The sequence below is a fragment of the Solenopsis invicta genome, chromosome 12 (assembly GCF_016802725.1).
Source record: "Solenopsis invicta isolate M01_SB chromosome 12, UNIL_Sinv_3.0, whole genome shotgun sequence".
NCBI classification, from domain to species: Eukaryota; Metazoa; Arthropoda; class Insecta; order Hymenoptera; family Formicidae; genus Solenopsis; species Solenopsis invicta.
Window position 1 is genome coordinate 17,545,462 of NC_052675.1, and position 23,006 is coordinate 17,568,467.

At 38.1% G+C, this 23,006-nt stretch overlaps 2 protein-coding genes across 2 annotated transcripts in view; one reads left to right on the forward strand and one right to left on the reverse strand.

Moving 5' to 3' along the window:
* Window positions 1–23,006, reverse strand: part of LOC105195964 (stress-activated protein kinase JNK) — a 159,438-nt gene that overhangs the window by 74,459 nt on the left and 61,973 nt on the right. Inside the window, exon 3 of the mRNA XM_039455493.1 lies at window positions 1,178–1,218. The gene's annotated coding sequence lies outside the window, so the exon portion shown is untranslated. The remainder of the gene's footprint in view (window positions 1–1,177; window positions 1,219–23,006) is intronic.
* LOC105195966 lies at window positions 19,514–21,553 on the forward strand. The gene is made up of 2 exons (XM_039455503.1): window positions 19,514–19,667; window positions 20,160–21,553. Exons 1-2 carry the CDS (start codon window positions 19,554–19,556, stop codon window positions 20,448–20,450), a joined length of 405 nt encoding a protein of 134 aa, XP_039311437.1. The 5' UTR covers window positions 19,514–19,553; the 3' UTR covers window positions 20,451–21,553.

Consider the following 23,006-nt stretch of genomic DNA (forward strand, 5'->3'; position numbering starts at 1 on the left):
AATGCATTATCCGTGTAGAAAAAAAAATTTGGCAACGACCATCGTGTATCTCCTGCGCTTGGCAATTAATCAAGCTCGCAAGTCAAACAGTCTAATGAACCGGGTGCGTGCGTGATCGAACTACCAGACTGCCATTCCTCTCTTCATCTAGTCGACGAAAAAACAAGATTTCGGCTCTACTGCGATGTGATTAATTAACGCGATTGCATTGCGAACCGTAAAAAGGAAAACTGTGTACCCCGTACAGATATTCTAATAAATCATAAGCAAGAAAATAGCAAGTTCATTCATTCATTATTATCGCTTTAATCATTTAATATGGAATACTTAAAATATTTTAATATGATTCTTTTCTTGCTTCAGTATATTAAAATACTGTACTAGAAAAAGTAGTTCTGTCGAGATGTTTTGTAAACAAAATTATTTCCAATATTTATATGTAAATCTGTTTTACTTGAAAAATGGATATTTTTATTGATTTAAAAATCGCAATGTCTTTCACGATATATAGTAAAAGCATTTTATGTAAGTGTCAAATGTAGAACTTTAATGTTGCCTTCCTACCCTCGGATATCGCTTGATGCATTCAAATGTATTTGGATCAATTGTTCGTAGTATCGATCGCGAAATCTCATTGCATCGGATGATTGACCTGTCACTTCAGACTGATGCAAGAGAATCGATCGGTCCTTTCACCCGCGAAGCCGGTACTCGTCCTCCGAGAGGAGGACCCGTCAAGGAGCATCTCGACCGCACCGTACATGCGATCGATAAGCCATTGCGTATGTACCCACGCACGTACGCCTCGTTCATCACGTTCTGACAGATGTAGGTTCGCGGTTATTAATTTCGGTCGAAACTCACAACACCGATTTGGGCATGTACGAGAGTGAAGGGAAATACAATGGCGAAATTCACGATCGCAAATCTCTTCCCTGTCTTGGTCGACAGGTAAAACTAAACTTCTAAACGTTTCACGAACATTCTAACGTTAATTCTGATTATATTAACAACAGATTAGCTTGATATATTTCAAATGCCATATTGAATGAGTGACTACCTGTTACTTATTGCTTCATACGTGAAACTTGTAACTAGAATCATGTTAGAATGTTCCCTGTAACATCCGGTACTAACTTCAGACGAGAATTGACTAAGGAAGCGTTTGGAGACTTACCCAACAAGGAAGAAGACAGCCGCGGCGTGGGTCAGAGATCCCTGAAACAAAAGAAAACAAGATTAGAGAAGTTTTTAGAACGTACACTACCACTAGTCGCAATATTACGGTATTCCACCGTTCTTAATCCTTAAATGTGCAAGTTTCTTTGCCACTGATTTAAACTGCTCCGTAAAGTTACGTGGCAAGTTTTACAACGCGTGGGAAAAAGGATATCCCACGCGGTTGAGATAAATCGTCTTTGGTCGTTTCCTAGTGTATAATTGGTGAAGGCTTATTTCTGAAGCGTCTTTGATCGGTATTTTTGAGAAATGGAGATTAAGCGATTTACATCTTTAAAAAAACTTATGATATCACAAGAAAGTAATTTTCTTCTTTAAAAAGACGATTTGAAAACAGGCTCTTTAATTATGTGAATAATCTGCCTTAGACTTTATTTTATAAGATATTAGTCAGATCAAAAGTTCATATGTTTTACTTAATTACTATGTGTATGGGATAAAAAGATTCAAAAGGATAAAGTCTCTTTTTACTTCAGGTCATATTTAAGTGATCCCTTGGAAGGGTCGAAAAAATCAATTTCTATTTAATGTTCTTAATATTTGATGTCTTTAAACTACACACCCCAAGTATTTTGTCCATATTTGATGATTTCACCATTTAACAAATTTATGAGCAAAAAAGCAAACAGATCAAGAGGGAATCGTTTAATGTGGTTTTTACTATTGGATATCCTTGAATAAAAAAGAAGTTTATAAATTCATAAGTCATGTTAAATGCTCTGTTTATAATTATATTGTACTGTTCATACTTGTTTTTTTTTCTTTATTCACATATAATCATGAAATAAGATTCGAAACGCACGGTTTTAAGTTGATTCGTCGCTGAACATTCGACAACATATATGTATATGTATTGCTGGCATTGCAATCTTGAAAATGTTTCAAAAATGATGTAATAGAGGTCAAAATTGGATCGCAACCAAAGATTCATTGACGGAAAAAAAGTACGTCTGCAAGCAGCAGCGCAACGCGCGTTGCAGGCAACAAAGGGGGCCAGACCAATGAGAATACTTGAAGAACAAGAAGTAATCGAGGAAACGGAGGATTTATTACGTGACCTGGAATTGCTGATTCAGCTACAATGAAAATCGCACGCTACGAACACAAAAAAAGTACTCGAAACTTTAAAATCGTTTTTCTCGTAACCGCGTGTTTCTGTACTGTGGAACAAATTTCTTGGAAGCTGTTAGGAATACCAATAATTGAATTTTGTTTTGCAAATTCATCATATGTCTCTCTTTCGTTAAAACTAGAATCATTATTATGCATTTATTATTTCTGTTTATGAAAACAAGATTTTCACGATAAATAAAAAAAATTCTTATAAAGGCGTATCTTTCTGAATAATCTAAGTTAAAATGTTTAAACCAAAATAAAATCAAGCAAAGAACAAAATTTCATTATCTGTTCATAGTCTACTGCACTCACGTCGACGAAAAAGGTAAATTAAATATATTAATAAAATCAAGATTAATAGAAAATATTCGTACATGCGAATAATGAGTTTGTAATATCCCTATTAACGTCCGAACGTTTCACACGGCATTCCTTTCTAAAATCATATCACGCAAACTAGTCGTATGTCCCAAATGCCTCCCTTTGATGACACCCGCATTAATTAAGTTCACTCGGTGTTGCAGGTGATGTCAGTGCTACACAGTCGGCGGTAGAAAGGCCGCGCCGCCGGTTCAACAAGATATCCTCGTTTCTAACTGCGGAAATGTTTCATCGACTTCGTGCCCCGCGTGAATTCTCCGAGAACTTTCTTCGACTTTGATGTACATCCACTCACATTATATCCCGTCGCCCGACCCGATTCATAATGAATCCCTAACGAACCAAAGTGAATTAGGAACACAGATTCATCCCCATGAAGACGTACGCAAGTTACTCCTCGAGGATATCAGCCGATTTTATTCGTACTATACAAACGTAGCCCTCCTCATTGCCCAAAATTGTTCGGGCTGCCCGTAATTTATTCCCATTTACTTAAATTTACTTGTATTATCCCGAGAAGCAACTTCAAACGTTTGCGCTTCGCTCGAACACGTTACCGAGGACCGTAAAACTTGAGAACCGACAATATTCCGCGGAAAGTTCACGCACTTTCCTCGAGCAGTTTTTAAACGGCTATTGAAAGTCCAAACGTTATTTTCCAACGAAACTTCTCGATGGGAATCCTCTTTAGTAGCCTGGTGGAAAAATCTCATTTAAGCCGAATTCTCTGTCGCTAAAAACTTACTATTCTAAACAGGTTCTAGGAAGTTTTACCATTCCTTGGTGTGGCCATGTCCTAAATTTGTCTTTAATAAAATATATCGAGCAAAAGTTTACACATTCAATCTCCTAAATTAAATAAAACCATAAAAAAATATCTCAATCGAATAAAATTATTAGACACTTAATAAAATAAAAAAAAGACAATCGCTGATATAACAGTCAATTCATATGAAAAGAGCGAGACTAAAGAAACTTCAACAAAAAGTCTAAACATATTTCTACGCGCGTAATATCGGCAAGAGCCAATTCCATAAAATTTTTGTTATGACAAAAAGCTACTTCACTCGAGAGCTCTTTCTGCTTTCTCGCAGTCCCCGAAAGGTTGGTAAATGCGTCGCTTTGCATTCACGAGGAGGTTTTGCCGGCTTTATTGCGATAAGATGCAAATGTCGGTGGCTATTCATAAGTCATCTCGCATGTATTAGGAAATCGAAGTGCGGCAATGCTAACGGCGCCATTCGGTGACGCAACGCCGGTCATTAGCGTATGCACCGCGCGATGCATCGTTCGCGAGCGGCACGATACAGCCGTCGATGTAGTAAAAGCCGACACATTAAGGTCGGCGAAAAGCGCAAGCTCGTCAACACGTGCGGTTACTACATGCCTCGCGTCGTAACATAAATATCCGACCGGCCACGTGGTCGTAGGGTGGCCGAGTTCTCTCGCGAGGACGAGTCTCGCCTTCTCTCTCTAGCTTTTTCGCGACGATAGCGATCAGAAATTAACGGCGACGAAAACGCAGTGTCATGAAATTCGCGTTCGAGCTCGCTCGGTTCGCTCTGCGTTTTCGCGATACTCATATTTTTGGAGCGTTGCTAACTCGCTTTTTTTTGCGCAAGATATAAACGTTTCATCCGATTATTTCGATGTAGATACGCTTTTTAATATCACTTTCGTTCTATATCACTTTTAACATTAAATATTTCGATGTTCAAATATCAAATAAAAAAAAATTGTTTTAAAAGGTCGGACAAAATAAACGGATTCGGACGTCCAATGCGCTTGCATTGAAAAACTGCGTTAAAATTTCCAATGTGATTACAGTTAATTGCTATACTTATCACAGTATCAATTTAATTAGAAGAGAAAGTTTAATTCAAATTTATGTAATCCTAGGTGAAATTCCGCGTAAACTATTTTGTAGAATAATTTCTGAAATAGAGAATAACATTCCAAAAATGTGACAATTTAGTTTCACTAATAAATAATTAATGTTAACTAGATAATATTGAACTTTTAGTTGACCGAATAACATTAAAAGCCTGCAAATAGTACTTCGAAAGTTCTCGCACTAACGAGATAATCAAACGTGTGGTTGATCACTTACCGAGCGCGACACCAAACCGATAACTTCGAAATCATCGTTAAACCCAACTGATTATCGTTCGATCGCTCTTTGAACGTTTCCGTTAGAAATTGAAAGGAAAACGAGAAATCTTTCGCTTAATCACAAATAAAATATTTCTGCATTATAGCGCTCCTTTTCTAGAATAATTGATTTTTTTTTTATTATTAGAAACAAATAAATGCTTCGATCTAAAATTTTAACATTCGTACTCTTAACAATTAAAAATTCGAAGACCTTAATGGCGATCGTGATGCAACATATGCAGATAATGGATCGCATTGTGCCAGTAGGCAAAATGAGGAAAAAGTAGAATGGGATTCTATTGATACTGACAGAGTTCAGAATTTTATAAGGTTCTTTAGACGTCTCTTTTGCAGATCCCATCCATATAGAGATCTACAACTACATTTTTCGTCGAGTCTCATATTTCTCCACTGCCGACATAGCATTCCCGCTATACGTACATACATAACGTTGTAGTCTTTCTTCTTCGAAGCACCAAAGAAATGGACGACTGCATCTTTCAGACTACCTTACAGCATCGAATAATCTTTCTGGAAAAATCTCTTTAATAATTTCACAATTTAGTAAAAAAAAATTTCGAATAATAATTATATGAATTCTCCATCAGATAAACCTCGTGTTACGAATTTTTTATGATAACGTTGTAATTCTCATAGTAATATTACATTCTCCCTGCATCTGTCCGTATGCCTACCTATTATCATGGAGAAAATCTTGTAGCTAGTTGAATCCTCACAGATATTGAGTTTTTTCGTCGGAGATGTCTTTTCGAACTCTTTAACGCGTCTTTCTTCGGCAAATAAGACGTTTTGGCTTCGAAAATTGTGTAAAAGTTGCATCGAAGGGAAAAAACAAAATAGTTACTTTTCCTTCGCTTGTAACAGGATAATATCCTTCTCCCGAGAAAAGGATCAGGACACCGAACTTCTCACATTATCGACACGCGGCGTCGCAGCCGATAGTCTCTTTCATCCGTCGCGATTCGCTTTTCCGAGGAAATAGGATGCGTCCTGAAGTATAAAAGAAAAAAACAACTTTCCCGTCCTAATCTAAATTTGGCACTCGCCAATTTAACTTCGTTCGACCGGCGGATTACTGGGCCGAGTCTGCAACATGGGACGAAAACGATTCTCGGAGCCTTTAACCAGTATGTCGTTTTCCCAAGAGTCTTTTTCCGACAGCAGGTGCGGCCTTTATTTTCTTTCAAGAGTCTACAGTTAGTCAAGAAGTTCTTGATATAGAGTATTGTTACCATTGATTGTGTTTAGCCTGATGTATATACATTTAAATAAGATCAAGAGACTCCTTAATAAAAGCAAACAAAATTTTAGATAAGTAATCACTCAAACTTCTTCACACTCCGCTATTTTGATTTATATTGTATTTCGTGTTAATTAATATGAAAATATCAATTTAAAAAAATAATTTCATGAATTTTAATCAACTTTCCCATTACTTTGTGCATTGCTAATTGCAGATAGTTAATTTGCGGACAGTAGTATCTCAACGAATCGTAATTGCAAAAATTTTTCGCAGATATTTCCTTAACTTCCTTGCGTGTCAATAACCGAGCGATAAGCGCAATATATCTCACGTGTTCTAAGAACGTTAAATCGGTTGTAAGCAGCGTCAAGATACTCGGCTGTGCACCTGATACGGTGCCTGATTACGGATCGAAATTCTAAGTGGATCGTAAGGTAGAGATAAGATAAAGACGGTGTCGGCACGACGTTGGTACAGTTACTTAATTACACCGATTACACCGATGGGTAGTAGTTCGTCGCATCGATAAGTGCGCGACGTAGACAGTGTCGTTTATTTTTTTATCGCGGATCTCCCTCGATCGGAGAACGACAGGGATTTCTTGTTGAGCGACTTCGCCGAACTTTCGCTGGTTATCCCGCTGCTCGATAACGCAGTTAACGTGCAAAATGATACGCATTAACCGTGTTATCGGATAGCCCCGGGGTGTCTCGAAAGTCACGCACTTTCCTGGAGCTACAGATAATGGAGGCTGAACTCCAAAGAGGATTATGAATATATTTCGTCATAAAGATATCGACTTTTCAATGCGAATATCAACAATTCAAGTCAGGGATCACAAGTCTTGATCTTGTATAATGGTTACCTAAAAAGAACAATTTTGCTGAAATATAGATTTAAAAATAATTATGTTAAGCCATTAAACAAATTTATTTTTGGATGTTTAAACTGGCTGCTGAAACGTCAAAACTTTTTGCAGCAGTGTCGTGCTCGTCTTACATAATTATTTTGAGAGTCTAACGTAAAATTATTTTCTCATCTGTACCTAGCTAAATTTTTTAGATACTGGAGTAAAATTGTTCTTTCCATGTACATGACATTTGAATTGATAATAAAGAGTCCTCTTAATGCAATTTTAATTTAAAAAGACTTGACTATACACATCAGATTTATTCAAAACTGAAAAGTGCTGAAAAATGGTAGAGAATCAAATTTATATTAAAAATAAAGCGCATGCCAGATATTTCACGAAATTTGTGGGAATCTTAAGAATTTTTGCGACTTGCATAACGCGTGCTCTGTAGTTACATACACATTCACAACGCTTTCGTGAGTTTGCAAATTTTTTTTTACAGAGGCGTACTTTTCGCCGCTTTACTTAGTATATCGTATCGATCTTGTTTGATATCGAACTTGGCTTTATCCGTCGAGTATGAAGACCGGATGCGTCTCGCTCCGCGACAACAGCAAGCGATCTATCAATGTCTCGCCGTCCCGCCAGGGAGTCTCAACGAATTCTCGTTGCGTCGCTCGTGTTTGCCTGCCTGAACTTCAATAATATGCGAGAGCTGTACTCAACTTTGCTCTCGAACATACGAATCTGTACGATCTTTTGAGGATACCCATATTCTCTTTCCTATCTCTCGTGTTTTGTTTGTACATCTAATTTCGTCTTTCCCGAGACACCTGATGCAGCTAAAGATGTCTTTGCAAATTTCGAGAGTGGCGGAGAGCAGAAGAACGACAAGGGGAAGATTTTAGGCTGGTGTAAGAATTGAGAGGACTAGGAGTGTCAAAAGGGGGAGAAATCGGAACGACGACGGCGCCAGAGGTATTTATACCGTGGCGACCTTTGACGGCCGCGCCGACGTCTACGTTGACGTCGACGACGACGACGACGACGACGACGACCACGACAACGACGACGACAACGACGACGACGAAGCAACTTTCAATGAAGAACCATCCGTCCAAGCAAACGTGGAAGCAGCAGAGCAGAGAGCGGGAATTCGCTCAACGTTCTAAATGTCATCGTAATATTGGCGCCACAAAGCAGTCAAACAATCTTTTACGTTTCAACGCTAAAAAATCAATGCTATAAAAGATATGTTACTGGATTGAGCAATGTTTCTTTTTGATATTATCTTCAACACGATTTCATTAATTTATGTAAAAAAAAAAAAAAATTCTTACAAAAAGATTAAAGAATTTGAAATAATAAATGAAATACTTTGATACAACTTTAATAATTGCTTTGTTATGACTTTTACGAGAAAAAGATTTAATAATCGGGCGTTAAGCGATTTTGAGGCACGATGAGAGATACGTCGATAAAAATAATCTCGAGAACTAAAATTCTATCACGTACTCGTTAATATGTTGCCTGTGTCCTCCCTCTTTTTCGAAAAAAAGCAATATTCTCACTATGAAGAATACGTAAGTACTCGAACATGAAACTCGCTATGAAACTTTCGTAATTTCAGACTGAACTTGACTTTCTTAGCGCTCACAGCGTCGCAATCTTCGGCTTATCTCATTACGTCTTTATCTTGATAAGGAGCTGTTTAAGAAATTATTTATGAGTTATCGTCTTTAAATTACCGCTAATACAAGACTGATATTAAACAAAGAAACGATCAAAGCTTATCAATAAAATTGCACTGACACGCGAGGGAATTATTAAACGTTGTTTTTCAAAACTAAATAATTGCAATACTGCGAATAACATTTATAATACAATATTTATAACAACTCGCACACAAATGTGCGATAAATACAGTTCTATATCTTTCTGTCGTTATTTATTCATCTTATTTTCATGTTATTTTGATCACTTGTTTCATATTTATCGGAATTACATATTTGAACAAACCATGATTGCTCAACAGTAAAACTATTTGATGCGGGCACGCGACGCGTTTACCCTGCGATAAACTGATATTGAAAATTTGTCGATGTCAAACTAACGAAGCTCAACTTGATCGTCTTTGATCGCGATAAACTGTTAATCGATCTTAATTAACAACCGCTCGACGTCTTGTAAAATTTTACCCGATCTCTAGACCCTTTTCCTTAAATCTCACGGATAAACTGGCTGCAAGGGAAAGACGGACGACTGCCGAAGGGAAGGTGAGATTGCGTGCTTTTCCGGCGAAAGCTTCGATGTTTAATTGAAACAACCGAGCAAGCGAAGCTCATCACTTTTGCTTTCAAGCTCGTAACCTTGCCCTCGGCCAAAGACGCAACTTCCGGCGGTGACTACACTCTCAAGGCGGCCGACGACATGCTCTTGACATCTCTCTTCAATGTAAATAAACGCGGAGGAGAAAATTATTCACTTGCATAAATAATCTTTTATGTTCATTTTACTTTCTACGGAATGCCGTCTTCGATGATTTTTCAGTAAATATAGTTGCGTCGCGCCAAAATTTTCTTTTCAATCGACTTCGAACGAGCTTCGTTTATTAATAAAATTTAATATTCACGAGAATATTTAGTGCTAATAAAAAAAAAAAGATAAAAGTTTACGACACGATATTTCGATTTTTTATTGAAGAGAAACCTCTTCCAACTTGATTAAAGAAGATATCAAGAGAAACGATCTTATTTTCAAGACAACCGTACAATATCCTTACGATACATTATTGACAGCTTCCCACTGGAGGAACAAAAAAACTCGACTCCCCCACGATTGACTTGTAACTTACGGGATTCTTCAAGTTTCGTCGCAGAGCGCGAGAGCGAACGGTGTAAGCACGAAACTGGGAAAGTTATTGACGCTTTATGAAAACGCCGACTGTATCGCGCGATGGAGAGAAGTTTACGATGACTAACTTTCCTAACACGGTGTAACAGGTGCTTCGGACTGACGTCGTAAAAGCGCATCCGCGACCACGTTCGGTCGATCCGCCGACCTGCTAACTTTTATCCAGCCCACGAACCTTCCAAGCCGATCAAATAAATAAAAAATGTAGCAGACGTAAGTATGTATATTTGATGCGTCAAAAATCTGCGGAACTTTGCTCTCTTCTCCGGTCATTGATCTTTACAATTATCGTTTGTTCCACGATATACCGAAACGTCCCAAAATATCGTTGAAAGAGATTTAAAAAGTTTAGCACAATAAAAAATAAAATCTACAATATTATATACTATAATAAGTGTTTGTTAAATTGAATAATGAATTTTTATCTGTGTTATAATAGTCTTATCTTTGATATAAATACATATTCAGTATTTGATATTTACATATTGCGATTTTGTATTAGTCTCTGACTTCTCTAACTATTTCATTTAATATTTAATATTTCATACAGTTTAAATATTTAATGTTATCTTTTAATACCTATTCATAAAAAAATATTAAATTTTTACAATATTGCTCGTAATATTTCAAAATCTGGATTTTACATTTTGCTAATTTAAGTGCACGACAATGTACTTAAAACATTTCTAAAATTGTTATTTTTGTTACTCCTTTTTTTTTAAAGCTATAATTCGATTTGACGAGAAACGAATCCAGCGCAAAATGCCACCAACTCAAACTTTTATCATACGTATCGAATAGATGGTTAACGAATAAAGATCCAAGTAGTTTAGACGTTTCACCGTTTCCCAGCGATCGTTATTCAGCTCGAGGATAATCGAATAATTCGAGCGAGCTATTCTCGGTATACGTATATACCGATGCCATTTCTCGGTGCTGCCGGTGTTATACTGCCCGTTCTCTTGCCCGGCCATCCCGCACATTTCGCCCCTTTCGGTCCAAGCTCATAAATTTTGTAACATTTTCTAGTTGGCGGCTACCGCCGCGCTGGAGTTCGACAAATGGCATTATATCCCACCGACTGGAAACACCGCGCGTCCATCTCCAGGACAAAATCTGGTGAAAATGATCGAACGTCCAATACCTCGGGGTACCGTATATTTAGAGAACATCGAGAGAAAATCTATATCTACTAAACCTCTCAAATGTACGTGCGCAAAGAAATACAAGCATGCTCCAGAATAGTCTTTTCTTTTGAAAAGGAAACGCGGGTCTCATTTCTTTCACTTTTACCTTTCCCATTTCCTTTTAAAAACGAAGTCATGCTATTCTATAAAATAAATAATCTTTTAATTTACAGAAGTATAATACGTCGAGCGGGAAATTTTTTCAAGCTCGACTTATTACAGTTTGCCAAGTTCTAAGAATAATTCGGAGCTGTCGCTATATTATTTGTTGCTTTAATTTTCACTACACTTTACGCACCGTCACCCCGATTTCTCACTCGCGATGTCAAATCGCAAAGAATTTCTTATGATTCGTTGGTGCGAACGCGTATAGAAACCCCGTCCAGGGGGAGATCTTTTCGTAAGAAAGCCGTGTCATCCCCGGGGACATCGGCCCTCTCGGATTTCAAAAGAGCTTTCCTCGAGGCTCTCAGCGCGAGTCAGAGGGGAGTAACGTTTTACAAGAAATAAATATTCTCTGTTTCACCGTTCCTCGCCTTCCCTCTCGCTTTTTGCGATTGGTGACGCGACGTCGTTGCGAGCGTACACACCTCTGAGAGGTCGCGCGCTTCAACCGACGAATCGCGCGGCTTCCATCCGCCAAGGAAATTATTTTTGGACATGTTGAATCGATGCCGACATATTTCGCGGTCCGCCGAAAATCCCGATGCCGTTTTTCGAAGAAGACGAGGGTGTTTTGAGATGTGTCCGATAACGTCAGCGCGCCTCCCCCGTCTTCTATAATTGTTCGATGATTCCATCAGATTTGAGTGTTTGAGATTTCTACGGCCCGTGAATACGAATCTATTATTCATCGTGTGTGCGTCTATCCAATTATTTTCACGAGAAAAATAATTAAATACTAACAATTAAATAATTAAATAAGTGAATATCAAAGCAAAATTTTTATGAACAAATTAAATACTTGTGTATGTACAAACTATTTATTTTTTGTTTTATATATTTTTGCTATCCTAATAATTTACTTGAAATTTAATTACTTCCAACAATTATTTTTTGTCTTCAAAAATTATTAATTCACAATATAAGACTTAAGGCACTTAATTAGTAGCGTCGAAAAATCGTAAAATACATAAAAGAAATAAAAAATCAATTTTAAGATTTATCTTTTAACGTGTTGAAATGTTGAGCAGACGGTATTGAGACAAAATTCTTACTGTAACTAGTGAAAGAACCCGATCCTCGCGCAGTTAACGGAAGTCTTGAGAATTTGAGATTAATACCCAGCTGCAACAAATCGCATATCGCAACGAGCTTGTGTCACGACTGTCAACGCTTTTAGCACAGCTTATCAAGCTGTATGTTGACCGGATGATTTATCTACCGCAACAGAATCTCTCTTACGAGTGCTTATCTCATTCCACGTCGTTCACTCATCCCCTTCAGAACAACGTTCGGTCGCCGACCGAAACGGCAAGGGCGAACGAAAGGTAGAAAACGTGGCGCGGCTTGAAACGAGGAAACGTGGGAGGAAGAGTAGGAGGCGGCGGAAGGAAACGGGGGATGAGGTGCCGCGGTACATTGTTCCCCTCATGGAATCCGGAGGTTCGCACAATTATTTTCGAGCGGCCATCCGACGAACGGAAATCCACTCCGTCGCCGTGAAACAAAGTCTCCCCCTTTCTCCCTCGAGGGGCTCGAGGGGTGAGCAGAGGGAGGGCACACACGCGAGAGAGGACCCTCTCGAGGCACGCAGTTTCCGGCGTTATCGATCCCTCCGCTCACCCGACCTCTGTCCTCCGCACTCACGTCGGCAGGCGAGACCCTCCCTCTCTGCCCTCGGAGGGAAGCGAAGAGATAGGGTTTCGCTTCTACTCGCGAAACCTTAAGCCGCATTATTACGACTTTCACTTAACGCTGTGCAATTTTCTGTCTTTTACTCTTTATCGTCGTATTAGGCAATCGGATACTCTCCTTTACTCTTCTCGTAGTTGTGTAACCACTCCGTTTTCTAGCCTAAAGAGATCTTTCAGATTGTTTTAACGAGACCAACAAAGTGTTCTCAGATCACTAGGATTTATTTCATAGATCTCTCAAACGGAGATATTTCTAGAGAAATCGGCGAAGAATCAAAGCTTTCAAATTGAACGGAGTTACTGCTGAAACGAAGGTAACTTGCGTGTGTGAAACGTGTTAAAATACAAGATGTCGATATCGTCTTTCATTCCATTCATATAATTAGCTTAGCTTGTTAAAATTTAATTTCTTGTCATCATTACTTCAAGCTATAAATAATTATCTTACATAAATCCAATTATCAATGTAATTTAATTAATTACCATTTAATGTAGAATACTCTCCATTTGCATTTCTAATGCTTAGTTGTCGTTAAGAGAAAATTGACTCTGTGTGAATTGACCGAAGAAAAATCCATCGATAAAAAGGGACATCTCGCTTAATACTCGATAGTCAATTGTCCTTTATCCTACCGTTTACTTGAGACAATGGAATATCGATGCTTCTATTCCGAGATACTCGTTCGCTTATCTAGAATGAATTTAAAGTTGTCTCCCGAGCGAAAATCGATCCATTCGCGATGATCCGATTCCAATTGTGATTGGGAGTCCAATACCGATAGCAGCAGTCGACTAACCAAGGGATCAACGCCGTTCGACTTCCCATTTGATCGGGAGAAAGCTATTGCGGATTCCGCCAGCGCGAATATGCACGGAAATCGAATATCGGTCACGTCCGTCGTCATCGTTGGCAATAAGTTGACTTTCGACATTTATTTAAAAAAAACTCAGCTCGGACGAATCATTTCAATCTGACTGCGTGATTTGTTCGACGTTTCTCATTGAAGATAATTCCCGATCATCTAAAGAAGTTGCAATTCTAAAATTTTTCGTCAAACTTATCCAACATAAATTCGCAATTTAAAAAATAGTTTAGTAGCATTATCGGTATGTTTGTTTTATAACTTTCGATAGTATTTTAAAAAAAGTTTTGAAAGTAAATCGTACATTATGACAGCTTCCGTTGTGCATCTTAATATTTGCTACGACGTTACATGTATCAACGTTATTATATTTACAGCTTTGTGTTATAAAATATGTTATGAAATACGTTTTAACATTAAAGAAATATATTTTCTTAAAACGAATAATATACTGCGTCCAAGCAATTAGTATTTACTTGAAGGAAAAAATACGTCACGCTTAGAACTGTACGATTTACTTCAAAAATAATCAATGGATCAAAATCCTTTAAAGGCGCGCATCATTTGATTACTAGCATAAAGCCGTCACGATTTTTTTTTCGCGCGTAAAAAAGGCATGTAGAGAACAAAATTGAGGCGTACTGGCGCGCAGTACAAGGTAATAGGTATCAGAATGGACTGCTTTCAGACTCTTCTTGCATTTTACGCTCGTCTGAAAGTACAAAAAACGAAGCGCAACGACTTTGCAAAAACGGACAAAAGGAAAGAGCCACTCGTAGAGGATCGACGTGCGTCGACTGCTACTAGTTGAAAGAGAAGAAAAAAGTAAGTGACAAACGCGAGGCGAAGGGATAAAGTGACAGCAGCGACAGAGAGAAGCGAAGAGATCCGAATATAAGATAAATGGGTGATGCGAAAAAGAGACACGAATAATGCAGCAATGATTCGTGTTGTGAAACAAATTTGAAAATAACAAGGGATCTTAAGAATTGAAATAATGTCACAAGACGATCATTTGAAAATTGTATATTAAAAAAAAAAACGACCAAAACAGGAAAAGATATTAACATACATTGAAAGATAGTAATGATACTAATTTTTTGTTATTACATCTCCTACGTTATTGTTATTAATATTACGTTTATATTATGTTAATATGTTTCAATTTTTCGCAAACATTTAATATATTTGTTAATAATTTCCTAATAACTTCTTTCGTTCGCGTTCTTTTGTGATTTTAAAAATACCCTAACATCCCCCAACATCTTCGCGGTTCCCCGTCCGGCACATCGTGCACATTCGTCCGGCGAAACACATACGCGCCTGCATCGGAAGTTTACACGAGCTGTGTTGTAACGAGTATGACATTGCCGACAGCAGACAGCGCGTATAGCAGCAGTATTACGTATACTGGTTGCGACGACACGGCATCAGGGACACCGAGCTGCTTACGGGGCCGAGTCGCTACCGGAATTACAAACGGAGAAGAGAGACTGGAGAAGAACGGAGCAGCGATGGAGTCGGAAAATGACGGATGTCGCCTAGGCAATTACGAGAGCTTTTTCATCACGAGAGACCGGAAGAAAAGGAAAAAAAAAGAAAGTAAACTTAAGCATCGTAGGTTTCTTTGCGTCTTACAAAATTTATCCTGAGAATAAAAAAATTTGAAGAAGAGTAAATACCTCCCTCAAACAATTTTTCAAAAGATTAAATTCTTTAATTTGTCATCTCAGAAGAAAATTCTCTTTCGGAAGCTAAAAGAAACATTTGCTAGTACTAAATTATGTTCTATTGCCATTCGTTTTATTATGCTGTAAATAAGTAAGTCTCTCTTGACATTTTTTATGCGTAAGTCTTTTTCAAAATAATTCATTTGATAATAAACGTTTTATTATTTTGTCAATCCTATTATAAAAAAAGTCGGCAAAGAGTTTTCCTTCTTCAAATTCAGTGTTATGCGTGACGAAAAAATAGAATGCAATTACGGTATCATTTCTCCATCCCTAAAGTGGATCGTAGAGAAGGGGGGGGGGGGTTAAATCGATACTTCAGGTGCAGAAATCTTTTCGCATCGGGGAAAAACGCGAGAGATTCTTTGCTCATCCCGGCAAACGAAATGGCGCAGGTTTACGTTCGTTTTAGAGACCTTTTTATCTTCGGTTTACGGAGCGAGCTCGTCGAATAGCCAATCACGAGAGTCCTGTGGGAAAAAAGCAAGATAACTGGCACAATCGACGGATTTTCCTCTCCAACTGAAATCGTCGTTTCACGTGCATGGATAAAGAAGTCATTTTTACCGCATATGAGTTTGTATATAAATTATTATAATTTATTATAATAAATTTATTATATCAATTTAATATAATTTATTATATAATTTAATAATAATTATTAATTCTATTATATTATTAATGTATTTTTTAGATACAATATAGTTCTAATTTATTATTATCAATTTTATAAAAGTTTTTAGATTTATCAGTTACGTCTATGAAAATGTTATAAAATAAAAAAAATAATTAAGATATTTTTTTATAAATTCAGCTACACTTTCTGTTTCTGAGTGTATGTAAAATTTTTTTTTATTTTCCTATGTTATTCGTGAAAATGATTAAAATCAGCTATTGATTTGATTTCATTTTGATAGCAAACTTAGAAGAATCAAACAGCTCTTACATATATTTGCTGCTCAATTTCATTTCACAAATATTTCTCAGTGTTGTCGTTATATCGTAGAAAAGGAGCAAGTAGAGAAAATAGAATTCTAAGTAGTAAATATAAAAAAAAAATTGCCATAATTTTGTCGTTGCCGATGGCGAATATTCCGACGAAGATTATTCTTCTTAGCATCCGGCTCGACGATGCGCGACTCGGTATGCTAATATGTCGACGCGACGCGGATAAAAATGCGGCTAGCAATCAGCGTTTATATGAAAAACACTCCTCCGACACCCTCTTCCCCCCGACATCCATCCTGACAAACAGCCCCCTCTCCGACCGACGTCACCGCTTTTGCGATGCCGCGATATTACTCGAATCTTGCCTTCGCGAGCCAACAAGTCGCTCTCTTCTCTTGGCTTTTTTTCATCGTCGACTCAAGAGCGGAAAATAACTGGAACTTTGGACGGATAATGCGACACTACCGCATCCTCTGCCACCCTTTTGTGCCGTCCTTCGTGGACTCCGCGACTTTTCTACAGATTTTCGTCAGAAATCTTCTTTATTCGTCGCTCTGCGAGCGTCAGCTTTCTCAAAATGAGGGAGATAACAGAAGTAATGGCTTGTGCTAAAACGCTATCCGGATGGAACAGCCATTATATTTCATACCTCGTTAGATGACGGTTGACTGTTATTTGAATAAATCTAATTTTAGATATTTTTCGAAAATCGTATTAAATAGCATTATAAAATCAAAGTTTTCTGTACTAAACAATTCATCATTGCCAATATTAAATATAATATTACATCAACTCAAATATTCAATTTTTTGTTATCAAAATAAAATCAATAGCTAATTTTAATTTTACATCAATTATAAAAAGAAAACAGAAAATATTACATTTAATATTACATTTTTAACCCTAGCTCGCCACTCTTTTTAGTTACCTTCCCCACCCATGAGTCTGTGAAATCCTGCAACTTTGTCACGCTGTATCTCCGAACAGAAATTATATTTTTTAGCTCATGATATATGAAATTGATACCTCAGTCAGATAAAAACAATAAACGAAACTTGAATATAGTAATTAGTAGCGATAAAATAAAATACTTTTCATAAGAAATAAAAACGCGCCACACGTTCCATGGATTCCAGAACGTTATCTTGTAAATGTTCCTGTTACAACGAGACGACATCGTCGCGGTGTGAAACGTCGGAAGGAGATTATCGATAATGATGCACAATTTCAGCGTTGCGACATCACGGTGTTGTTTCGCGTAAGACACAATGCAACCGGCTGCAGCGGCATAGCCTCATGAAAAATTGACCTCCGCTACTGAAAAGAGCGTAACACCGTGTTTCCAGCGCGATAAGTGGACCTGAATAAAATATGATTAACGACGGACCGTTACTCTTGTGCCAAGTTACTGCAGCTACTCTACGAGTATGTCGGGAGAGGCATGTATCGCGTGTGCTTTTCGTCTCTCGCTTTAACATTGTCGTCGTACGAAACAATTTCGGACGCTAAATCATGCCAAGAATTCCGCGGAATTCATACGTCCGCAACCGCGCGCTAACGGATTATATTTTAATGACAAATTCTTTGCGGAACTCGAAGGTGGCCCTCGTTGAATATTTAATACAGATTTACCAAACCGCTATTATTTTCCCCTTACTTTCGGTGTTGCATATTCTAGCAATTGAATTTGAAACATCTGTTACGAAAAATTTGCATAGATTTTAATTCCGATTTATTTTCAAGTTATTTGCATGAACAGGAAGGTTAAAGTACCTAAAAATTTAGCTGAACAGAGATCTGAAAATAATTTTATTAAACCGTCAAAATAATTATGTAGGTTTCTAGATTGTCAAAATTCTTTGCAACATTGTTCAAGCAATCCTTCACAATTATTTTGACGGTCAACAAAATTATTTTTAGATCTAGCTAAACTTTTAGATACTTCAGCAAAACCGTTCTTCCCACGTGGATCGAATTTCGCGTTAAAAAAAAAGATGCGTTTTAAATTAATCCAATCCGAACGAATCTGTCGTCGAGATATCGTTCCTGCGAGTTCTAGAGCATGTGGGGAATTCTACCTTCGATCGCGGGATAACGCGATTAGCGCGCCGTAGGAGCCAAGCCGAGAGATCCTGGCTGGCAAATTGGATTCTATTGGGCGCTCGCGATTTTCAGGCGCCATTAACGACGCTCGGCCCTGCGGGAGACTGCACTCGGCTTGCTCAATGGCGCGGGGACCATTTGGGCTCCCGTGGCCGCGAACGGGGTCCAATCGGGTACAAGGCTAGAATAGCTAAAACGTGAAAATTGCCGTGACGGCCGTGATCGCACGGAATATAAATCAACGGTATCGACAGTTTTATATCGACGAATATCGACGTTATTATTCGCCGAAAATTTACAATCGTTATTAATTGTAAATTTCACATTTCTCCGCTTCAAATATTAATGACCGTTTAGCTTAGCGTATTTCGCGTAGAATCGAAAACATTTTCAGTTAAAGAGAGACACGAGAGAAAATTTCCGAAGCTTGGGAGAATCTTACTTGAGCATTGCAGAAGCCGGATCGACCCCCATTTTTTGTAAATTCTTTTTTATCAAATTTTGATATCAAAACACACACATACACACACATCATGTAAGTTTACAATTTTATAAACTGTTTCTACTTTTTATTCCACGCGGAACTGATCGCAAGTTTCAGCTTTTGCGAGAAATCTCATTTTTCCCCTTGTCATATTATTTATATTTTGATTCGTACTGAAACGTCAACAACTCGCTGTTATTCAAGCGCGAAATGGTACAGAGGTATCGCGGGAATTCCTAAACGCAACGATATCGGCGGAGGCATCGCAAAAATTCTTACGTCTCCGTTTGGACAGCGGCCAAGGACGGATTGCTCAACTTCGATGCTCGCATCTACATTCCCGATGGTGCGCTCGCCGCCTCCCTCCGACCGACGTGCGTACAATGTCACCAGAACAATAATTGCTATGCGCGATTACGCCAGTTGAAAACGACAATCGCGAGTCGGTGCACGTATACTTGAATGCGTATAAAAGCGCGCCACTCCGAGAGCACGAGCATCAATCGATCTTCGATCTTCGAGCTCTCCAAAGCTTTCTCGATCCTTTCTCAACACCCAGCAGACATGAAATACTTCGTGAGTAGAACAATCATATTTCTTTTCGTAATGTCGAGGCTGTGTGATAAAAACGCTAATGATTAACCAAAAAATTTTCGGGTAACTCTGAAAAAAAAAGTGTTTCAATAAACTAATTACTACGTGAGTAACTGATGATATTTCATCAGTTAATTAAATAGTAATCATCAATCTATTGAAACACTATTAATTCCTTTTCTTTCTTTTGCACAGTAACATTTTGCGATATTATTCGTTATAATTTTAGCATGGAAAATATCGAATCAAGATATTAAAAAAAAAACCTCGTAATTACTTTGCATCCTCACAATCGATAACAAAGTAGAACAAGATATTTCCTTAATTTTCCGCTGTCCTCAAATATCAATAAAAAAATATTAGAACTGTCACGATTCCAGGTCCCTTTTATCTTCGTGTCCTTTTAAAGAGCGCATCGCAAAAGCTTTCGAGTGCAGTGACACACCTTTAATACTTCTCTTTGACGTTCCACAGGCTATCGCCCTGTTCGCCCTGGTGGCCGTCGCGGCCGTCGCGGAGGCGAAACCCACCGGGGAGGTGGAGTCCATCGAACCGGCGGCGCGGGCCGAGTCCACCTCGCCGGAAGCGGCCAGGAACAAGCGAGGGTTGCTGCTGAGCGCGGCGTACACGGCGCCGCTCGCTTACAGTGCATACACCGCGCCGGCCGTGGCGTACTCCGCATACAGCTACCCCTATGCGTACACGGCCTATTCGAGTTATCCCTATTACGCCGGCGCCTACAGCGCGCCCTATTACTTGGCCTAGATACGTGATCACACACGAGCCCGAGGGAACACGCCAAATTACCGGCCAGCCTCTCTGATTTTGACGACGACGACAACCGCCGACCCAACCGGACACGAGGAGGGACACTCGCGACGTGATCACGTAAGACAGTTCATCGAACAAGTATCTCGAGCGGAATACATTCGCTGCGTCAAATGAATTCCGCTTTCGACGAGAGGAGTGTTCGGTTCGTTCACAAGTGTAATGGATTATCTATTATTCGCTCGGATTCGATTTTCTCGAGAGGGATTTTGTTCTACGGGGATACCTCACTGGAGTTGCGCCGGTTCTACGCGAAATTATTCAACAGTCAGGCAGGCACGCGAAATGACACTGGGCATGATAAAAATAGCCATTTGTATGCGCGATAAAGATTCTATGAAAAGACCGCAAATAAACAGGAAACGAGCCATATTAAGAACCAGGCCTTATTCGAGTGAGGTACCTTCACTTTCGTTGCCGATAATACCTCTTGCAGTTGTGTCCGTGGATCGTGTCATTCATTCGCTAAGGAAAATACTCGTACGTTTACATGATCTATTTCAGAAACACTTATTACACTATCATATATATATATGCACACATATACAGCGTTTTACTCCTATCAAATAGGCTACGTATTTACATGAAAATGAATGAAACGGACCGTATCCACCATCTGGATTTGTACAAAGAGAATTATTCTCGCAACGTGATACATATACGTATTATATTACATTTCGTTGTGTAAACTGTGAAAAAAAATCATTGATCAAGCGTTGTCGGGAATGTCTCTTTGTACGCACAATGCATTATAGACCATATAATTCAGTGACTATATACCTCAATGATATAATCGAATGCAGTGTATTCGCCTATTTCGCTTAAATGCCTGTACAAATTTAAATTTTCACGAGAAGAATATCCGCAGCGTGATTCTGTACATTTCTTATTGCACAAAATATTAACAAAAACAAAAAAAAAAATTTGACGAAACGTTGCTAATTCTTCTTCACGCTTGTATCTTTCGTAAGATGTATGCTGTGTAAATCATGTAAGCCACTAAAAGCACAAATATATACGCACAATCCAGTAAAATAATATTTTAAATGTCTTTTTCTCTCTCCTATTATTTTGTAAAATTTATTTGCAAGACCGAGACGTCGTATTTTTTCGACAAACGTAGACCCGATACTCTCCCTCCGATACAAAAATCTGGGATAAGAGATGTGATTAATATTTTATACTCAAGGGTCTTGATATATTTTTAGCTTTATCCCTCTTAAGAGAAATTAATTTCCAGCCACTTTATACAAACAGAATTTTAAACCGGGCATACTTATAAAAGCGGAAAATTTAATGTTAAGTAGTTATTAAAGTTAGGCAAGCTGTGAAATTTCAAGGTGCGGAAGTAAGTATAAACGTCGAAAAAATATCTCGCTTGACCCAGATATCATGGAATGTTACTCTTATAGGCAGATAGAACTGTACCCTCGCCGACGACGAATGCATTTTTAAACCCACGCCTTTAGCAAGAGTTTAGAGGCACTTGCGAGAAGAATGGTGACGCAATGTGTCCCGGAAAATTCCTACGAGAGATCTCAAAAATGGAGTTTAATACCGTTTTACAAAGTACGAAAATATCTCAAACTTTTTAACTTATTTAAATGATCTCATCTTTGTTAAGTATAAAAGATATTCAGTCATAAGTTTCCTGAACTTCTTATTACTCCATTTTTATCATTTATCATTTCTCTCGTATTCAAAAATTTTGCAAATCTACAAGTTTCCTTACGTCTTACCATTTACCCATTACTTGATTTTCTTGCATTTTTGCACATTTTATCATTTTTAAATATATGCTTTAATGCGTTTAGTAAAAAAAAAAAAATAAAAAAAAATAAACATTTCTCAAATTAACCGACGACTGCGTTAATAGACATAAAAATGTATCGTAACTTTTTTAATCAAGTAAACAATAAAGTATTTTAAAGAAGCCAATTTTTTTAGCCGTAGCTAAATAATGGAAATCTTAAAATTTAATAGCCTAAAAAGATATAGCCTTCTAGGCTATTAGGATATAGCTTTTTAGGCTATTAAATTTTAAGATTGGCTTCTTTAAAATACTTTACCGTTTACTTTATTAAAAGGATACATTTTTTATGATTATTAATGCGGTCGGCGGTTGATTTAAGAAATGTTTATTTATTATTCCGACGCTAAAGCCTATTTAACTTAACGATGGAAAAGAATCTTCGATGAAATTGCTTCACAACGAATCAACGAATAACAAATAGTCACGACGCTCGGAAAATCTAAACGACTTCAGCGGAGGAGGGAGATCGACCGAAGCTTTTATTTGATAAAATTGACGTGCGTTGTACAACGAATAAAATATATCGGTCGGAAGTGCACTCCGCAGCCTGTCAGGAAAACGAGGAAAAGGGCTTGCAACCACAGCCTGGATAACTCGAGCGTGGAAAAACTTTTAATTGCTTCGTTTAATTGCCACCGTTAACCGTCTCGCGTGGTAATTAAGTTGAGTCGCGCGACACG